At 45.6% G+C, this 19581-nt stretch overlaps 2 protein-coding genes across 5 annotated transcripts in view; both read left to right on the plus strand.

The window, feature by feature from the left end:
- Positions 1-5100: 5100 nt before the first annotated feature.
- On the plus strand, positions 5101-18773 carry LOC128940346 (tRNA N(3)-methylcytidine methyltransferase METTL2-like). Its single transcript, XM_054281705.1, has 9 exons — positions 5101-5210; positions 6748-6839; positions 10665-11011; positions 12934-12983; positions 13597-13657; positions 14801-14940; positions 15672-15778; positions 15973-16038; positions 17298-18773. The coding sequence occupies exons 1-9, from the start codon at positions 5122-5124 to the stop codon at positions 17447-17449; spliced, it is 1104 nt and encodes a 367-aa protein (XP_054137680.1). The 5' UTR covers positions 5101-5121; the 3' UTR covers positions 17450-18773.
- The window catches only part of TLK2 (tousled like kinase 2), a 63102-nt gene continuing 60981 nt past the window's right edge, over positions 17461-19581 (plus strand). For all 4 annotated transcript variants that reach the window (XM_054281692.1, XM_054281696.1, XM_054281697.1 and 1 more), the window contains exon 1: positions 17461-17563. In XM_054281692.1, the coding sequence (XP_054137667.1) occupies positions 17497-17563 (67 nt within the window). In that variant the 5' untranslated portion in view covers positions 17461-17496. The remainder of the gene's footprint in view (positions 17564-19581) is intronic.

Consider the following 19581-nt stretch of genomic DNA (forward strand, 5'->3'; position numbering starts at 1 on the left):
GTCTGATTTACAGCCCAGAAAGTGTTTTTCTACGTGTCTAGGGAATTTTCTGAAATGAAACACATCTCCCCATTAATTCTAGGGAAGCAGGTCAATGTTGGAGTGCTGAAGTCCCAACACTCTCAATGGAAATCCACTGTCCAGAACAGAGTCTCCAGGAGGTACTGAAGGACTTGACTGTAGATGGTGAGCACATCAGCACTTCAGCATAGTTCAGGATCTGGAGCATCTGCTGGGCAGAAAACTTAAGATTTGGAGAAGAGAAGAAAGAGCTGGAATTAAAAACAAAAAGGCAAAATGTTGCATTTTCCTTGGCACAAAATCACGGAATAATTTAGGTTGTTGTACTTTGGGCTCCCCTTCCTCAAACATATTTTCTGAGAGAATTGGGATTGTTCAGCCTGGAGAAACAAAGCTTCAGAATGACCTCATTGTGACCTTGCAGAACCTGAAGAACCTGACAGGAAAGATGGAGAGAGACATTTTTACAAGGGCCTAGAGTCACAGGACAAGGGAGAATGGCTTCCCACTGCCAGAGGGCAGGGTTAGATGGGATATTGGGAAGAAATTCTTCCTTGTGAGGGTGGGGAGGCCCTGACACAGAGTGCCCAGAACAGCTGTGGCTGCCCCATCCCTGGAAGAGTTCAAGGCCAGGTTGAGCAGGGCTTGCAGCAACCTGGTTGAGTGGAAGATGTCCCTGCCTATGGCAGTGGGTAGAATGAGATGGCCTTTGAGATCCCTTCCAACCCCAACCATTCCGTGACTGTGGTATCTCCCCACTGACTCACTCCACCCTCCCTCACAGTCCTGGGGACGTGGCTGACACCCACAATGTTGATTCCGGCTATCCCCTTGGCCAGCAAGGAGCTGCAGGAAGCCCAGAACACACCACAGGAGGGGACTGGCATTCACCTCCTTGCTCTCTGCTCCTACCTGGCCTCTCCTTCAGCTACCCAGCAACACAAACACAGGGAGGCTGCTGGGTCTCTGCAACTCTCTTTGGCTCACTCTGGCATGGGACACACCATGCACTCAGCACAGCTTAAATTCTCTCTATTTCTGCACTCCTCTTCATCTTGGGTTGAATTTTTGCTTTGCATTATATGGCAGAGAGGCACAGTGTGAACTCGGTGTGTCTCAGCAGTGCCACCCCTCAGCAGGGCATAAGAGAAAGGGCTGTATGCTTGGTGGAGCACTGAAGGAAGTGATGGGTTATGAGTGGCCATGGAAAGGTAATTTAATCTTCTTTGGCCTCAGCATCCAACCCTGCTGGGAGGAAGGGAGTTTCATTGCATTATTGTGGCTACATTTCTTCAGATCCTGAGATGGAAGGAGTGGGTGAAAGGCAAAGGAGACACTATTAAAATTATTGTTATTATTAACCTCTTTTTGGCAAGTCTCTCTGTGCTGACTGCCAGCAGGCAGGGAAGTTTTCCAACACTTTCTTGTTACAAAGAGCACAACCACTGTGGACAATCTGGGCTTTGATCTGGTCACAGAGGAGACTCGCTTGACCCCAGAGCCATGGGAGGTGTCAGGTCTGGATTCTGTGGATGGAGTCTCTCCAGCTGCCCTTTTGGTGTCACTCCCAAAGACTGAAATCTCCCTGGAGTGCTGGCAACACCGCCTGCTCCACTCAAACATTGCCTGGGCACTTCCCTAGGGCACAAGGGTGACACCCAGGGCCCCAACTCCATCCTGGGCTCCACAGCCAGCAGGGCTCACCTGACCAGCCAGGAAAGCTGGAAGCCTTAGGACAGAGGAAGGTAAGGCTAGGTATCTACGGTCTTTTTCCTTGGAGGAAACCTAGAAATCTTTGTAAACCGACAGATTAGTTAAAAGCCTCCTGCATGCCTGTACTGGTGCTTGTCAGATGACAAGGATGTGATGTTAACATGAGGCCATTGGTTCCCTTAAAATATTGCAGTGGTTCCCACCCACATGGGATAAACATGGAAGCAAGTCTCTGGTGGTGAGGGACTGATGGCTCCTCCAGCAGGAAAGTCATCCTTCCCTGTCTCAGCAGGGTCTGATGCCTTATTTTTGTACCTCCAGGTGCCACACAGGCATCATGATATGATGGGGATTTCTGTCCCTGGATTTAGTCCAGACTCTCACTTTCCCCCTTTTTCCAGTTTGTTTCAGATGTTCCTGGCTACAAGAGCAGAGGCCAAGCTCTTCCCTTAGCAGATGGAACATAGAAAGAGTCAACCTTACCTCTTCTGGCTAATGATAAACTGCAGGGAATTGTCCTCCCTGCCAGATACCTAACCAGCAGTGTGAAAAATAGGGATGGATCCCCATGGCATAACTTGTCTAGATCTTCTCAAGGCTGCCGGGATCTCTGCTCCCTTTGAGCTCTGTGAAAGCAGGACAAGGCTCAGTCACAGCTCCAACCACTCTCCTCCTCTTCAGCCCATAGGAAAAATTACTCAGGCAGCTACAGTTACCAGAGGAATCCTCCACCCCAAAGTCCTTGGGAAATGTTGGAGTTGGCAACTCTGCCTCAGGAGAATTGTTTCAGATTATCAGGGGAGTTGCCTCTGTGGGACTGAGAGGGAAGTGCCCCTCTCTACTGGGATATTTCTGCCTTATATAACAACATAAACAAAACACAGGGGCCCCAAGATGAGATTTCCAGAAAAGCTTTTTCTCTGGTTGCACATCCAGAAGCATCTGCATGGCTGCCATCTGCTCTGCAAAGGCACTGCTGGAAGTGCCACCATGGGCATGTCACACCCCTGTGCAGTTTAAACTCCTCAGGTACCAGGTCCCTCCAAAGGCACGGATGCAGCAGCTGGCGCTGAGTGAGGCTGGGCTGTTTCACAAGCCAGTGTCTCTCACTTTTGCCACCCACAGGAGCTCAGAGACAGCTCCAGCCAGTGTGGATGGATAGAGACTCCTTCAAGTGTTGCAGAAAGATGCCCCCCAAAATTTGGAAAGTCACCCTGTGCCTCCTTTTGCACGCTATGAACAAAATTACAGAATCACAGAATGGTTTGTACGGGACTTTAAAGCCCACCCAGCCCCACCCCTGCCATGGCAGGGACACCTCCCACTATCCCAGGCTGCTCCAAGCCCCAATGTCCAGCCTGGCCTTGGGCACTGCCAGGGATCCAGGGGCAGCCCCAGCTGCTCTGGGCACCTGTGCCAGGGCCTGCCCACCCTCCCAGGGAAGGATTTCTTACAATATCCCATTTAACCCTGCCCCCTGTCAGTGTGAAGCCATTCCCCCTTGTCCTGTCACTCCAGGCCCTTGTAAATAGTTGCTTTCCATCTTTTTTGGAGACTTCCCTCAGGTACTGGAAAGGGCCACATTCAAGTCACCACAGAGCTTCCCATCTCCAGGCTGAACAATCCCAACTGTCTTAGTCTTTCCTTGTACAAGAGGTGTTCTATCCTTCTGATCATCCTGGTGCCCTCCTCAATTTCTGTCCTTCCTCCTTCATCTTCCCTCCCTCTTCCCAGAAGGCCAAATAAATAAATATCTAAAAGGGTGCCAAGAAGATGGAGCTGGACTCTGCTCAGAGGTGCTGAGCAATAGAACGAGAGGCAACAGGCACAAACTGATGCCCAGGAAGTTCCACCTGAACATGCAAAAGAACTTCATCATTGTGCAGTGATCAAGCACTGGATGAGATTGTCCAGAGGTGTCAAGCTTTCATTGTTGGAGATATTCCAGAACTGTCTGGAGGCAGTCCTGGGCAATGTGATGAATAAGAAGCTTTACTAGGCCAATATTCAAGCAGCAATCAATTTATTAATTAATGTGGTAAAGTATGAGCAATACAGCGCCACGTACAGTGGGGGAAGTTTTCTCTCCAACTGCACACCGATAATTGATGGTTACAGGTATTTATAGGGGTACTCATCAGTTTTTTTTTTCAGCAGTTTCCATTTACAATCTTTTACTCATCAGCAATTTTTATTTCAAATTATTACATCACAATTCTATACACTCTTGTAATTTTAATTTCTCAGGATGTATCTCAAAGGAGTATCCCCAGATGGTGATGGTCCAGTTTCCGAAAGAAGAAAGACGAATCCCATCTGGTGCGGTCCAGCTCCCCAGATGTGTGTCCACCTTTTAATTGCAGAGACTATAAATCTCATTACAGTGATGTCCAGCTTCCCTTTGGTCGAACCCATAAACCCTTGAGGTGATGTTCATCTTCCTTTCTCAAGCTGTTTTTCTCTGTTTCAATAAGGCGTGAGATAAGCATATTTCCTTTATATATATTCCAAAGCTATAGTTTCAAGGATACAAGTAATGTTCTAAATGATACTTCAAAAGGTTATTATTGCAGAGCTTTTTATGGATTAAATGCAAGCAAAAAGCAACATCTTTAACACCTGAATTCTAATGCTCCTAAATCAACCAGGGTTAATTGCAAACAAAAGATAGGTTCAAAGGCCTTTTTCCATGCTTTATTTTCCTCAGTTATTATTAGAATTCACAGCTCTCCCATTGTCAGGGTCCACACATTTCGCATTCACAAAATACACACATCGCCTGTTTGTACCTGATATGAAACACAGCTTTGCATCTCACAGGCAATCCATTCAAATCCTTTAAATTTGAACCCATTATACCTCGTTTTAAGAGGACAAGGGGGAATGGGTTCAATTTGAAAGAGCAGGATTTGCTGGGATGTTGGGAGGAAATTCCTCCCTGTGAGGCTGGACAGGCCCTGGCCAGGGTACCCAAAGTAGCTGTGGCTGCCCCTGGATCCCTGGCAGTGCCCAAGGCCAGGCTGGACAGAACCTGGAGCAGCCTGGGGCAGTGGAAGGTGTCCCTGCCATGGCAGAGGTGGCACTGGGTGGTCTCTAAGATCCCTTCCCACCCAAACCATTCTGGGATTCTGTGCCATGTACTCTGGAATGACCCCACTGGAGCAGCAAGGCTGGGGCAGAAGAAGCCCTGTAGTGCCCTGTCCCGTTCCGGCACTCCCTGGAACGCGATAAATGGAGATAAACTCCCCAGAGCCATTGGCGGGCCCTTCCCCCTCACGGCACCGCCTCACCCGACCGCCCCCCCCCCCCACGTGACCGCCGCCCGCAGTCCTCCTTCGGGTCGGAGCGCGCGGGGCCGCTTCCGCTTCCGGCGCTTCCCGGCCCGTCATGGCGGCGCCCAGCGAGGCCGGGGAGCGGCGGCCTTTCGGGAGGCGGCTCCTCACCGACCCCTCCCGGCTCTTCCAGCACAACGCCTGGTGCGTGAGCGCTGCCGCCGCTGCCCGCTCTAGACCCCCGTGAGCCGCCCGGGGTTCTGCTGCCCTGCGGTGCTGCCCCGCACCCGGCGGTGGGGTGGGGGTGGCCGGGGCGGGCTCGCCGCCGCCTCTCCTATTTGCGGTGTCTGTGGCCAAGCGCTGTGTAATGGGCCAGGCCCGACGCGCCCGCTCCGCCTCACGGGGCCCTGACCGCGGTGACCGCCCTCTTCTCCGGGCGTGCCTCGAGAGGCACCCTGAGGGCGTGGAGCAGGCCGGGGGAGCGGTGGGTGTGGGGCTGGCGGCCGCACAGCGACTGCGGGCCGGGCGGGGACCGGCGTCCCCGAGCGGGGCACTGCCCTGTGTGCCCAGTGCTGGTCGGGAATGCTGGTGTCCGGGGGTCCTGAGCACTTGGAACTGCTCCCTGCGGGGTTCTGGGCCTTGGGGACTGATTCTCTGGGGGCTCCTGAACCTTTGGGATTGATCCCCAGAGCGTCCTGAATCTTCAGGACTGATCAACAGGGAGTTCTGAGTCATTCTCAACTCCTCCTGAAGCAGTAGCATTCCTCAGGCTCCTGTGGTTGTAGCAATTGTTTTATTGCTGTGGTCAATAAAGGTAAATTACCTTCTGTCAGAATATCCATAACCTGACATTCCTTCAGTAAGGTTGTGCCAAGTGTGTGCTTGGAACAGCAGCTCTTTATGTAGATGCAGAAGTTGTTTTAAGTCAGTTAAACATCCAGATTCTCTAATTTGCTGGGAAGTGAAGGTATTTTGCATTTTTGGGGTAAATAGATCCACTTTTGGTCTATGGCTGCTATACCATGTTAAGAATTGGGTGTGTTTAATTTGTAATTAAGTAATATTTATATGTGTCAGCCTGTCATTCCTTCTGGGACTGTTCTATACAAAAGGTATGTTACAAAAGCATATCCTTAGTTTTCCTGTGGAAATTCTTAGTAATCTGTTCTTTCACAGACTTAATATTTAAGCCTTTGTTTTTTGAGTTAAAATCAGAAGACTGATTCCTTTTGAGACAAGAACTGCTTCTTGAGCCTTGTACTCTGCTTTTCATTGACTTGTTTCAATGAAAAAAGGCCAAGTGAATCACTTTAATGGCTGCATAGCTGTGTATGTGCATTTAAGTTATTAATAATTCTTAATGCTTTAAAGCTTCCCCTAATTTTCTCATCATTTGATTTCATTTAACAGTTACCTTCCAAATAACCCAATTGCCTTTTTTGCTTTAACTTGAGAAAGACAATGTGGTTTTGTGCTGAGTGCTCTCATGGTTTTATCAAGGATCTATTCTCTTCAAATTTGACTTGAGTGAGCATCCAAAATGGGACAGATTTAGGATCCCTCCTGTTTGCAATTCCATGAGTTCCTTCAGGACTAGGACCTGCACATGCTGACTGGGCTGTTGTGCTGGTGCTGGGCTGGAATTGGGGATCACATCTGCACCCCGTCCATTTGGAGGGCTCTCCGGACCTTTCTCTTTCCTACCATGCTTAGCTCTAGTTCATCTTATTTTTCACAACAGGGATAATGTGGAATGGTCAGAAGAGCAGGAAGCCAGTGCCAGGAGTAAAGTTCAAGAAAACAGCTCACAACTATTGCCACAAGACAAACAAGGTACTTTTGGAGAGTGTCCTCATGTGAGTCAGCTTTGTGCCAGGAATGGAACAGTCTGGCCAGAGCCACATCACAACATCATCAGTTCCTCTCTTCCCCCTCTCCCAGTCACTCAGAAGGCATTAACACAGCTGTGATAATGGGAAATTGAGGGGGAGGAACCTTTCTGTTCTTAATTTATGTCCCTGTGACTCTTCCACCTTCACTAGAGACTCCTGCTGGTTGGGAGGAGTCAGATTGGGTTGTGCTTCTCTGTCATGATGTGTGTGTTAAATACTTGTTAGTGTTCATTGTCAACAAACCTCTCTGAGTGTAGAGTTGTTGCCTCTGCTTATTTTTGCTCTTTAAAGCTTAACTGCTAGTACACGGATTTTGCTGACTTGCTGTGGAGTGAGCCCTGATCCAAGCTGATTTTCTCTTTAAAGGCTCTGAGAAAGTAGTGTCCATATCTCTACAAAGAGATATTTATATCTCTACAAAGCAAACAAACCACATGAGAACAATTTAATCAGAGGAAGAAAAATTATTTTATCTTGATTGTTTATCCTCAGATAGACAGCAAAGGGATTCCAAAGTTTGAATTTTGTATTATTTAAAGGATATTTATCTCTCCAAAATGCAGAGCTTACTTGTCTCTGAATCAAGCTCGAGGTGCTCAGGTCTTTGGTTAAGTCATGGTTGAAGCCATTCTGAGATGGTTAATAATGCATTTTCTCCACACCTGGTGGAGATCATCTAGTCCCTCAAATGTTGGTGAAATGGTTCTTTGGTGTGATAAGAAACTTATCTGATGATGATCTTGTTATACCCTGCTGAGCTCTAGGGTGTATCTGCTCCTTTTGTGCAAATTAAATTGAGTGTGTCACCGGTCAGATGATGCTGAGCACTACTGGAACTATTGAGACACTTCCATATAGCTTCCAGTTGTGTTCACAATAGCAAATTTAATTCAGCAAAGAGTAACCCTCCTAATTTCTTGGACTCCTAGAGGTATCCAGCAGTTTTCCATTGTGATGCCCATTGTGTTGAGCTCATTTTAAAATCTGGTTAGCATTAAAGCGTGCTGTCTGTCATGCTTTGAGAACCTATATACAGCTAGGAAATTGTGGAGTAATTTGCTGTTGGAACCGTTTGTCAGAGCTCCATGATGTATTTCCCAGAGTGAACAATGGAGGCCAGTCAAATGTTGATGGCTGCTATTCACTGGGAAGCCTGTGGAGACAATGGAATGGCTGGAAAGCAGGGAAAGCAGCCCAGGCAAGTGTGCCTGAAGGGTCTGGTAGTTTGAGAATCAGGATGTCCAAGGAGGAGAACAAAGGCACAATATTGGTCATTATGACTGTATTATTCTGTGGACTACTTGGAGATGTCAGGATTTGTTCTGAAGAAGGAGGGAAGCTCTGTGGCTATGTGGAACATGTGTCTCCTGGCTGGGAAAAGAAAGAGAAAGAAATCCAAGTTTCTTGGTTTCCTTTTGAGGCTTCAGGATTAGCCCCCTTGCAATTCATGAGGTCCCTGGTTCTCCTCTGGTCTTTTTGAACAGTTACTTTTGTTTGCTCTTCTTTTGCACAGTGAAGGGGTGAGCATGGGCTTGGCTTTGGGGGTATGCTCTTACAAAGGTGAGCAGGAAGTCAGGAGTCCTTATCAGGAAAGTCTGGAGGAATCTGGCTTGCACACTGATGGCACTGTGAACTAATACTCCAAAAAGGGCCTGAAATAAATCTGGCTTGCACACCAATGGCACTGTGAACTAATACTCCAAAAGGGCCTGAAATAAGTGTGATGTGAACTTTTCTGGCAGGAAGCCACGGTCATATGTTTGCCTAAATCTGTTTCTTGTATGATCTTTGTCATCTGGCCCTTAATTTTTTGTATTTACATTGTTACTGATCATTTATTCAGGGCTTTGAAAACAGCAGGCTCCAAGGTAAATGAGCTTTAAATAAAGCTTCCCCACGTGTAGTTTGGAGTATGACAGCTCTTCAATAGCATCCAACAGAATTTCAAACTAATGTAACAAAGGAGGAGTACAATGTCTTCTTCACCAGTGTAATGTGGCAAAAATATGGGCAATCCAAAATGGCTGGGCTGGAATTTTGTCCCAGTGTCTCAGGTGAACATTCCACAGCAGTCAGGCTGTCATGGAATTGTTGGAGATGAGCAGGAATCAGGATCTGTATTTTTGTTAGGTGAAAGAGAGTTTCAGCCTCAGAAGCCTTGCATATTCCTGCTGGTACATGGGAGAAAGAAAGTTTAGGGTAGAGTGTGCAAGGGTTTGGGTCAATAGCACTTCTTTCAGCATCAGCAGTCACTGACTCCTTCCATGCAAACAGTGAACTGACCTGGCCCTGTTCACTGTGACCTACAGTGAGATCATGGTGCAAACTTACTGCTTGTGTCTAATACCAGACATTAAAGTTTCCTTCATCTTTGTGTGTAAGAACCAGGCTTCTTAAAAGGAGAAAATCCTTGTAGTTGAGGTAAAGAGATTATTTTTTATATGGTTTTTGTGCTGCAGGGATATATCCTACTAAAAATAGACATATGACTGATTAGTGCTTCTTTGTTAAAGCCATTTTTGTCTATATTTGGCTGAGGCTACATATTTTTCCAGGTGTTCTGGGTTCACTTTACCATCTCACTTTGAAACAGTTTTATGTTCTTCAGGAAGACTAATAAATAAACAGCAGTTCAGCTAATAATACCCTACAGTCATTTTTATTCAGTAATGCATTTGTTGCCATCCAAAGATGGTTGAGGAGTTACTTGTTATTGGCATGCAGTTGGGATTTCTGGCTGTGGATGTTAATGTCTGTAGGTGATTTCAAGCACAGGATGCTATAATTAGGTGTTAATTCCCAGAACAAAGGACTCGTCACATTGATGAAGTCATAGAAAGTCACTTGGATTTGTAGCTTCTCGTGGAAGAAATAGTTCCCCCAGACTGTACTTGATCTGAAATCTGTGAAAGTGTGTGGAAATAAGTTTGTAGGTGACTCAAATTTCACTCAATCGTGGCTTTGTAAGCTTTTCCAGCTCCCTGTAATACTCCTCTTGCTCCTGAAGTGAACCATTTGATGTGAAAGTGCTGCTGCTCAAATTAATTCTGTTCATCTTTAGCCTGTCCACCTTAGTTCTCCACTGGTACTTTAATGCAGTGGTCACTGTTGATTCCCCTCTTTTGTTTTAGTTCATAAATGTGTGATGCTCTGACATGCACAGAACTATGGAAAGTAAAGTTATCTGGACTGGACTCCAGCAAAATGTGGAAAACATGCTGTCCTGTTACCTGCAGGATTGCATGAATTCCAACTGAGCTTCCTGCCAGCAGGGAGAGTTGACTCATTTTTCGGTTTCTCCACCTGAAAATAAGAGCAGTGTGTTGGACAGGAGCTTTCAGCTCCAGGCAGCTCTCAGAAAATTCCTTAGGAGTTGTGCTTTACACTTATGTCACCAGGCTCCAAATTAATTGTTCCAGTCAGCTGAACAAGTCAGTGTTAGAGATGGAAGTAAAACCTGGAATTCTTTAATCCAATCTCCTTTAAAGAGACTTTTTCTGTTGCCGGCTTCCTTTAAATCCTACCAGGAGACAGAGTTTCTTCTTCTCTCTTTTCCCTTTTTAAGTCCTAACAAAGTGACTGTGAGGACATAGGCTGAGTGTTTGTGTAGGATTGCAAATTTAAATAAAGGATTTTCAGTCAGTAATGTCACTTATTACAGCAGGTTGGTGCATAGGTGCCTGCAGTGATCCCTCACTCTCTGAACTGATTAAACCCTGAGACCTTCTGATTTGATGCCTGGTGATGTTTTTGCTTGTGTTCACAGAGGAATATGAGGTGAATGCTAAGAAATACTGGGATGACTTCTATAAAATCCACGAAAACGGCTTCTTCAAGGACAGGCACTGGCTGTTCACTGAATTTCCTGAGCTGGCACCTCACAGGAGCTCAAGCCAAAATGGAGATTCTGTGCATGGATTTAGTAACAAAGAAGAATCCAAAAAGGAAGGGCTGGGAAGCTGTGAAATTTGCCATTGCTCGTTGGAAACCAGGACAGAGAGACAGTTAAACCTGATCAAAAGCCCACCTGGAGGCCACACGGAGGAGTTGGCTGCACAGAAAAGCAGTGATGGGCATTACCCAGGATCAGCTGCATCTTACCGTATATTAGAGGTAAGAGCTGGAAATCAAAGTCACACATCAAAGCCTCTCTAGTGTCAGTGTGACTGGGACATAAAAATGTGTGTCACTGCCAAACAGCAAGGGAGGGGATGATTGCCTTCAGTCAGTAAAACACAAAACTTGGAGGGTAGTTTAGAACTGAGCTAAATCTGTTGGGATTCTTTTGGTTCAGACTCTGAATTAGCAGAGCACAAGAACCATAAGAAGTTTACAAGTTTAAAAGCCAAACTATTGCTATCAGATGTTCAAACAAGCATTTTAAAGTCATCTTTTGAAGAAGCTGATTCTTCTATCTGCATAAAGCTTCCCCTTCTGTCCTGATTCAGGGCAAATCTGGGAGGAAACTTACAAAGCGGTTTCTCTGGAAAGCAGATTCAAGTGGCCCCTCCCCCAACTGGTTCAGGAAAATATTTCCCAGGAGAAAAGTGGAAAAAAGCTGTTTATTTAACAAGCAAAGTATTCACAGGCATAAAAAATGAATAATACTGAACGATAAAACCTCTCACTGTTCTGAAGAGATGGCACCTTCAGAAAACCCCTGTCGTGGTGTGTAGCTTGGCTCACTCAGTCTGTTATCAGTCCCTTAGCGCTGGAATGCTGCATCCTGGGCCCTGGTGGGCCACAGATGTGTGCTCCCAGTGTTCTGGGGTTTTTTAGCCCAGAGCAGGGTTGATCAGTTCCAAGGAAAAGAAAAACCACAGTCTGGGGAACTTTGCTAGCTCAGCTAGCTAAAAACTAAGAGTAAAGCAGAGTTCTCTCCCACTGCCTGTCTTGCAGACAACACAATCCGTGAGAAGGAACACAGAGCAGGGGGAGCAAGTACAGTTTCTGCAAACAAACTGCACACTTCTTCTCTCCTCCTTCACTCTTGGAACCAGTCTTAAAGATGCAGAACTTAACATCCAGCATAAACAGAACTGACAAGCAGGGATACAAGCATCATATAGTCACCCTAGGACACCTTGTCATTGTCTTCTGCATGTTTGTGCTGACTCCTGTTTGCCTTGGGAGATGTGAAACAAAGCAGTGAAGCCAAGAATGTAAAGATGCTCTTGGGTTTGTTCCTTAGGGCCCTTGTGATAACAGGGAATCCCAAACTGATACAGGCTTTGTCCCAGAGAAGTTTGTGACAATTTTAAGTATTGGATGGCTGACAGCTGGTTGTGACCTTTTTGCTCTGTCACCACTAGTTGTTCACTGTAGATATTACTGGATTTGTTTATTACTTAGTATTATATGAAAGTCCTGCTCTTCCAGGGAGAGTTAGTATGAACTGTCCTGAATTTTTAAATTTAATTTGACACTTTTACGATTTCCTCAGACTACAGTGTTCTCAACATGCATCTCCTATCTCACCTGAGTGAGCTCTTTAACTTACAGCTGTCACTGCAAACCTTCTGTGGTGTTTTCTGCTCAGTCTGTTTCAATTTTACTGATCCTTTAAACATTCAGAAGCAAATTCCCTAAACCCAGTTGTGTGAGCCATCATCTCTTCAAATGGGAACAAGCAGAAGGAGTAATTAGAGTAAAGCAAACCTAACTTCTCCATTGCTCTGATTTTCTGTGGAAGTGAATGTAACTCATCCATGGCCTTTGCCCGTGCTTCAGTGACTCTTTCCGGTTGTTATGCTTGGGATTCCAGCAAAAACAGCTTTCAAAAGAGTAACAATGTATAGCTTGTTATTAAGCTTTTGACGAGAGCTTGCTTAGTGGTTTCCCACGCATGTAATCCTGTTCCTCAGACCTTAACACGCTCAGATCTTGCATGGACACTTAAGAATAGTCGCTGCCATTCTCAGCTTTACTAATGCATAGTTCTTCCTTACATGGCTGTAGAGAGATGATTGAAAATTATCTGCATGTACATGCTGAAGGAATTATTTTCACTGTATACATCTGCTCTGTTTATGCAGGTTGGCTGTGGGGCTGGGAATACAGTCTTCCCAATTTTACAAACCAACAAGTAAGTAGAGACAAGACAAGAGGAAATGGCTTCCCACTGCCAGAGGGCAGAGATAAATGGGATATTAGAAAGGAATTGTTCCCTTTGAGGGTGGGGAGGCCCTGGCATGGGTTGTCCAGAAAAGCTGTGGCTTCCGCATTCCTAGAAGTGTCCAAGGCCAGGTTGGACAGGGCTTGGAACACCTTGGTCTAGTGGAAGGTGTCTCTGCCCATAGCAGGGGTGGGACTGGATGATCTTTAACGTTCCTCCAAGCCCACACCATTCTGGGATTCTGTGAAGTAATTCTCAGTAGGCTTTTACCTGCATGAGATACCAGCCTCTGAAAAACAATTGGAAAAATGTTCCATGACAAGCTCAGAGAAAAGCCAAATGCTAATGGTATCTTTGCCATCTGCAGCTTCAGGTTATTGTGGTTTGAGCTTGGAAGCCCTTGGTTTTAGATTTAAAATGAAAAGGAAGCAGTCAGTTCCATATGAAAAGAATGGACATAAAGGAGCAATGGAATCCACCAGATTTTGCACAAAAACTAAAGCCTAGGATTTCTGGGCTTTGTGCATTTGAAACACTCCTGAATTCCTCAGCATAAATGATGAGTTTCTTTGATTTATTGCAGTGACCCAGGCTTGTTCGTTTATTGCTGTGATTTTTCTACAGCAGCTGTGGATCTTGTCCAGGTAATCTCAGGGGTGACTTACGAAGATGTGGGAAGTATCTGGGGCCAATTGCCCATTTACACAAACCTATACCAGCTGCCAGTGACTCTCTGGCTGTGCTGGCAGCTTTCTGGTTTTAGCCAGCCCTGGTGCTGACCCTTGCACTGGGAAATCTGGAAAATGAGGCATCAAAGATAGTAGAAATTAGGGAAGTAAAAGTTCTCAAAATGTCACGTTGACAGCAAACAAGTTGAGCAGATTTTCTTCCCCTGTGGTTGGCAGTACTTTTCTCAATGCAGTGTTCTTTTAGCTGAGTAACTTGAAAAAAACTCAAACCTTGAAAACATTCAGGCTGTTTTTTAACAGGAACTTAAGCTGGTTTTGGTTTGTGTGTGTCACTGTCACCACAGTTCTGGGAACATGGTCTGATTTCGTCTATACAAGCACCTGAGGAGGGATCGTGTTTGTGGTGCAAGAGGTTGGAGTTTGGTCAAAGGACAAATACCACTGATAAATTTCTGGTCAAGGCAGTACTGAGAATATATGAAGTATCAAATGCAATCCTGAGATGACAGGGGAGCATAGGACCACAGTCAGCATCCATTTCATCTTCTGTATGTGACACAAGCACTGTTTGTAGAGGCTTCTGCAATCTGTAGCAGCAGCTAAATCTGATTTTTTAAGGCTATAACTTTAGGCAATCAAGTTTTATTTTTGGGGTATAGGGAATATCTGTTTGTAGATTAAATGAATATTGATTTCAGTGATGCAGAGAGGTGCCCTGATACTCTCACTTATGTAAAGGTTTCCAATTTATCAGTATAAATCTCTCATTTCTTACCACTGTTAGTGGAAATTCTGACCTTAAAATTGTGATCAACCCTGGTTCAGTTTTATGGGTATTTTTGATTGACTGTAACAAGACCAAAGCTCTGTAAATCTCCTGTGTGTAAATATTTCTTCACATTTCACACCTGTTCCTTGCCTGACCAAGGAATATACCTGACACAGAAGGCCAGTGAGACTGCAACAGATCTCTGGACACACCTCTTGATAATGTGAAATTTAAAATACTCCATATAATACTAATAATCCATATAGTCCAGCTAATACTGAGATCAGAGTCTGCTACTAATGTTCTTAATTTCTCTCCCTCAAATACAGAACAATGCAGAATATGATTCTTCTCGCTGCTTTGCATTTGTCCATGACCTGTGCAATGACCAAAGTCCTTTTCCAATGCCAGAGGAGAGTCTTGACATTGTTATTCTTATCTTTGTCCTCTCAGCAATTCTCCCAGAGAAGTAAGTTTTAATAATTCCTTCTGATTGCAGAAGATAATTCTTTTATGACTGGAGTTCTTTAATAATCTCCTATCAAAGAAAATTAAAGTTTGTTCTGTTTGTGGTCCAGTTTTCCATGAAGCCTCAGCAAACAAAATTTGCAGGTATTTGCTGTTGTAACCAATTCTGACAGAGGACAGGGTGATCATTGCTCGGATCACTGTTCTGAGCCCCAGCCACACTGAGCACTCACTTTGGAAAGTATTCTGCTGGATTTTCAGGCTCAGAGGGTAGATTAATTTCTAACATGGGAGGCAGCAAGAAAGAAGGGTTCAGGTTCAGGAAAAATGTAAAGAAAGCGCTGTAGTCTTAGTGTGATAATTGTTAAAACCTACACTAGTCGCTTTTTTGGTTCCCTTTAGTTTTACTTCACAACACTTCTCTTCAAGTTTGCTTACTTCTTGTTTTGCAGAAACCAGTGGAGATCCTTTTGTAATCAGGAAGAGAGAGCAGTTAATCCCTGCTGTGGCAGGATGTTATCCTTGTAGGAAAAAAAGCATAATCGGGCAATGTCAAAAAATAGAGGCCAAATAAAATGAACCCACCTGACTCTGGGAGAGCTCAGAATGCTGCTGGCTTTGGGTAGCTCTTTATATGAAGTTGAAACGTAAAGAACTTTATTCCATCTTTTTGGAAGGAAAGAACCATGATTTTGCAGCTTGTTGAGTGCTCCTGGTTTGTTCTTCTCTCAGAATGCAGTGCATTGTGACCAGACTGAGTCGCCTTCTGAAACCAGGGGGAATGATCTTGTTGCGAGATTACGGCCGTTATGATCTTGCCCAGCTTCGGTTTAAGAAAGGTATTTCCTTTCCCCTGGGAATTCTTGCCCCATCACTAGTAGATTCTGCTTCTCTGAAGATGTGTCTGCCCTGTTTGGAAGCAGCTCATTAATTCTGCAAAGCACAGTGTGTGCTGGAGAAGGGCCTGTTGTTGGATGGCAGTTGTTGATTTTTAAGTGATCACTGGTAACTGTTTATATCTGTCTTCTCTTAGGTCAATGTCTGTCTGATAACTTCTATGTAAGAGGTGATGGCACCAGAGTCTACTTCTTCACACAAGGTAGGAGGCCAGAAACATCCCTCTGACTCTCTTCACCACTTCTTGTCCCTGTGCCCTCCTGACTGGCCACTAGATCTTTTCAGCCTCTTTCTTGGAGCACTGTGAAATGTTAAGTATCTCCCAATTAAACAGTGACCTGGGCTTCTCAGCTTTTGGTGCAGGCATGACATGGTCAATTTCCTTAGTGGAAAATCCTTTAAGAGGAAGACTGGTGTGTTTGCTACCCTGGGAGGGGTGGGATTGGAGGAGCTCTCCTTATATATTGGCTGCAGATGATGGAGAGAGATGGACACCACTTAACAGGCCTTCCCTTAATTTTCCTGCTCTCCTGTGAGGAAATCAGAAGGGTGTGGTTCAGCATGGAGCTGAGGCAGCCCCTCCAGTTCAGCTGCTGCTTGGTGTTAGCAGCAATTGTTATTCTCCCATTTATCACCAGCTGCACCTCCAGTCCCTGCACTACAGGCCTCTGAGTACAGTCAGTTCTAGAGCAGTGGCACAACTGAACTGTTCCCCTCTGCACAAGTCGTGTTTGGCACAACAAAATGAATGTTTAATGCATGTTTGGTGAACACTTCACAATGGAAAGCATCTGATAAAGAAGCACAAGCTGAAACCTGTCAGACTTTTCCTACAGAAACTCCAGACAAACCACGTGCTCTGGGAGTAAGCTCTGCTGCTCAGCAGGACTGGGGCACTGTGAGACTTACTTGTTTGGTCAGGATTATCTGCCAGTGGAATTGTTGAAGCCTCAAGGGCTCTTAGTGCTTTAATTGGGCCCCAACAGGGTGTGGGGGATTTTTTTTTTTCCAAATTTAACCTTAATGAATCCCATTCCCCTCCAGCCTAGGCAGCACAGATCTAACTGCCACTATTTAAAAGCATAGGTCTGATCCTGTTCTTTGCTCTTGTGGACTCTGAAATTCCTCTGTGCAAGGGAGAAGTAATAGCTCTGTCCCAGCTTGCCAGAAGATGCTCCTTAATTGCTTACTACAAGCAGTACGCTTATTTGAAACTGCTGCTGTTTCCTTTGTCAAGTCTCTAGTTCCAGATGTACTCCAAATAATTCTTTCCTTCTTTGCTAGAAGGAAAACTTGAAAAACTGTGATGGTAAACTCCCCTAGTAAAGTAGTTGTCTTGTTTGATCATTTCCCTGCTAAGGTGAGACCATGGGTTTCCTCTGGCAGGATACTGATACCTGTGAGGAGGTATCAGTTAAAGAAAAGCTATGGTCTACTCAGTTTCCTTCTCTTTGCTTCCAGATGAGTTAGATCATCTGTTCACCACAGCTGGGTTGGAAAAAGTCCAGAATCTGGTTGATCGGCGATTGCAAGTGAACCGTGGGAAGCAGATGACGATGTATCGGGTGTGGATCCAGTGCAAGTACTGCAAACCCAGCACCCTTCAGCCATGAGGCGTGTGGACTCTGGGCTGGAGCCTCTTCATCTCCTCCTTGGTGACATGTGTGTCATGCCATTCTGCACACCCATGACCTCAGTGCCTTGTACCATGCCTGGCATCACTTCAAGTGAGTTTTGCTAAGGATCAATGCCCTGAGAGTAGAGCAAGCATTTTAGATGTCATAGAATCGCAGAATATACTGAGTTGGGAAGGACCTGTGAAGATCAAGTCCAACTCCTGGCCTGCACAGGACACCCCAGCAATCCCGCCCTGTGCGTGAACACATTGTCCAAACACTCCTTGAGTTCTGGAAGCCTTGGGCGGTGACCCATTCCCTGAGGAACCAGGTCAGTGCCCAGCCACTCTTTGTGGGAAGAACCTTTTCCTGATATCCAGCCTAATCCTCCCTGGACACAGCTCTACCATTTTCTCAAGTCCTATCCCTGGTCAGGAGAGTGAAGAGATTGGTTCCTGCCCCTGCCCCATCTGTTGTCCCTCAGGAGGATGTTGAAGATCCCAGTGAGGTCTGACCTCAGTCTCCTCCAGCTGAACAGACCAAGTGCCCTCAGCCAGTCCTCATATGGCTTCCTCTCAAGGCCCTTCACCATTCTCATGGCCCTTCTTTGGATGGTCTCTCGTGGCCTAATGTCTTTTTTATATTGTGGTGCTCAAAACTGCCCCCAGCACTTGAGGTGGGGCTGCCCCAAAGCAGAGCAGGACAATCCCCTGCCTGACCAGGAATGCTTTACCTAATGCCCCAGGACAGAGATGTCCTTCGTGGTGCCAGGATGCTGCTGACTCATGTTCAACTTGCCATGGACCAGGACTCCCAAGTCCTTTCCTACAGCTGCTCTCAGCCTCATTCCCCAGTCCACCCACACATCCAGGCTTGCCCCTTCCCACATGCAGAATCAAGCACTTCCCCTGTTGAACTTCCCACAATTGGTGATGCCCATTTCTCTGATTTGTCAAGGTTTCTCTGGAGGCCCTCTCTGCCCCTGAGAGACTCGACAGCTCCTCCCAGTTCAGTGCAGACAGCAAACTTCCTAAGTATTCCTTCAAGTCCTGCATCCAGGTCATTAATGTGGATGTTGAAGAGCACAGGCTTGAGAAGATGCCCTTTAAGTTTCATGCTACTGGTCTGCGTTTTAAAAATTATTTATGGTTTTAACCTAAGAGATGGTCATGGGGTCTTACAGCAGCTGAGCAAGTTGAGTAGCTACTTGCTCATACTCTGCATTTCCACATGAAACAGGAGAGCTCTGACCTTATCTCTGTCTTGTGTACTCTTGTCTTGGCAACAAGCATACAAAGGACAAACCTGCTCTTCTCTGCAACTGCTCACTGATATGAAGCCATTGGCCAGCTTATCTCGTGCAGCTATTTCCTAGTCACTCAGGTGTGTGCCAATCCATGAGTTAAACTACATTGATCTGAGGGCAGGAACTGAGACCATGCGAGTCTCTCTGTACCAGCTTTCCCTAGATGATTCAAGGTGTGGAGAAAGCAAATGATGCTGTTCTGCCCTCATTGTCCACATGAATGTCCTCCCAGGGAATCAGCAAATAATAGCTCAGATGCTATAAATTACTCTCAGGCAGGGTTCAGGTTTTCAAGTTTGCTGCTGATGCCGATTTTAGGGCACCTTCAGAGTGCAGCAGATCAGAAGCAGCTAACAGGACCAGGGTTTATAAATAATTACCTGCTTTTCCTACTGGCTGCAGCTCCCAGGTCACAGACTACCCTGCCATGGTGGTGTGCTAAACCAAAACACATGAGACACTTTCTTTAATCTGAAATCTCCAGGAGGTTTAATTTTTGCACTCTTGTTTCATTTCTTAAGAGGAAGCCAATACTGTGGCTTTCAGAAGGGATTTCCCTGTCTTTGACAGCAAATACCTTTTATCTTAGCTTGTTTTCTTCTATTATTTTTAGGGTGTGGTACGACAGATATTAGAATAAGTTTCATGCTTTTCAGTGTTGGTTTGATTAATGTAAATCATGCTTGCAAAGACTGGAGCAGTGGGGAACAAAGTGACATGGACCCCCTTATGCATCCACAGGAAATTACTTTGTGGTAGAAATCGCCCTTTTTTATACCTTTAATCTCCACCTGACATAACTGAAACCAAACCCAGGCCTAAC

This window comes from Melozone crissalis, unplaced genomic scaffold (genome assembly GCF_028551555.1).
Source record: "Melozone crissalis strain CALT ecotype California unplaced genomic scaffold, PUWL_Pcris_2 ptg000032l_1, whole genome shotgun sequence".
NCBI lineage: Eukaryota > Metazoa > Chordata > Aves > Passeriformes > Passerellidae > Melozone > Melozone crissalis.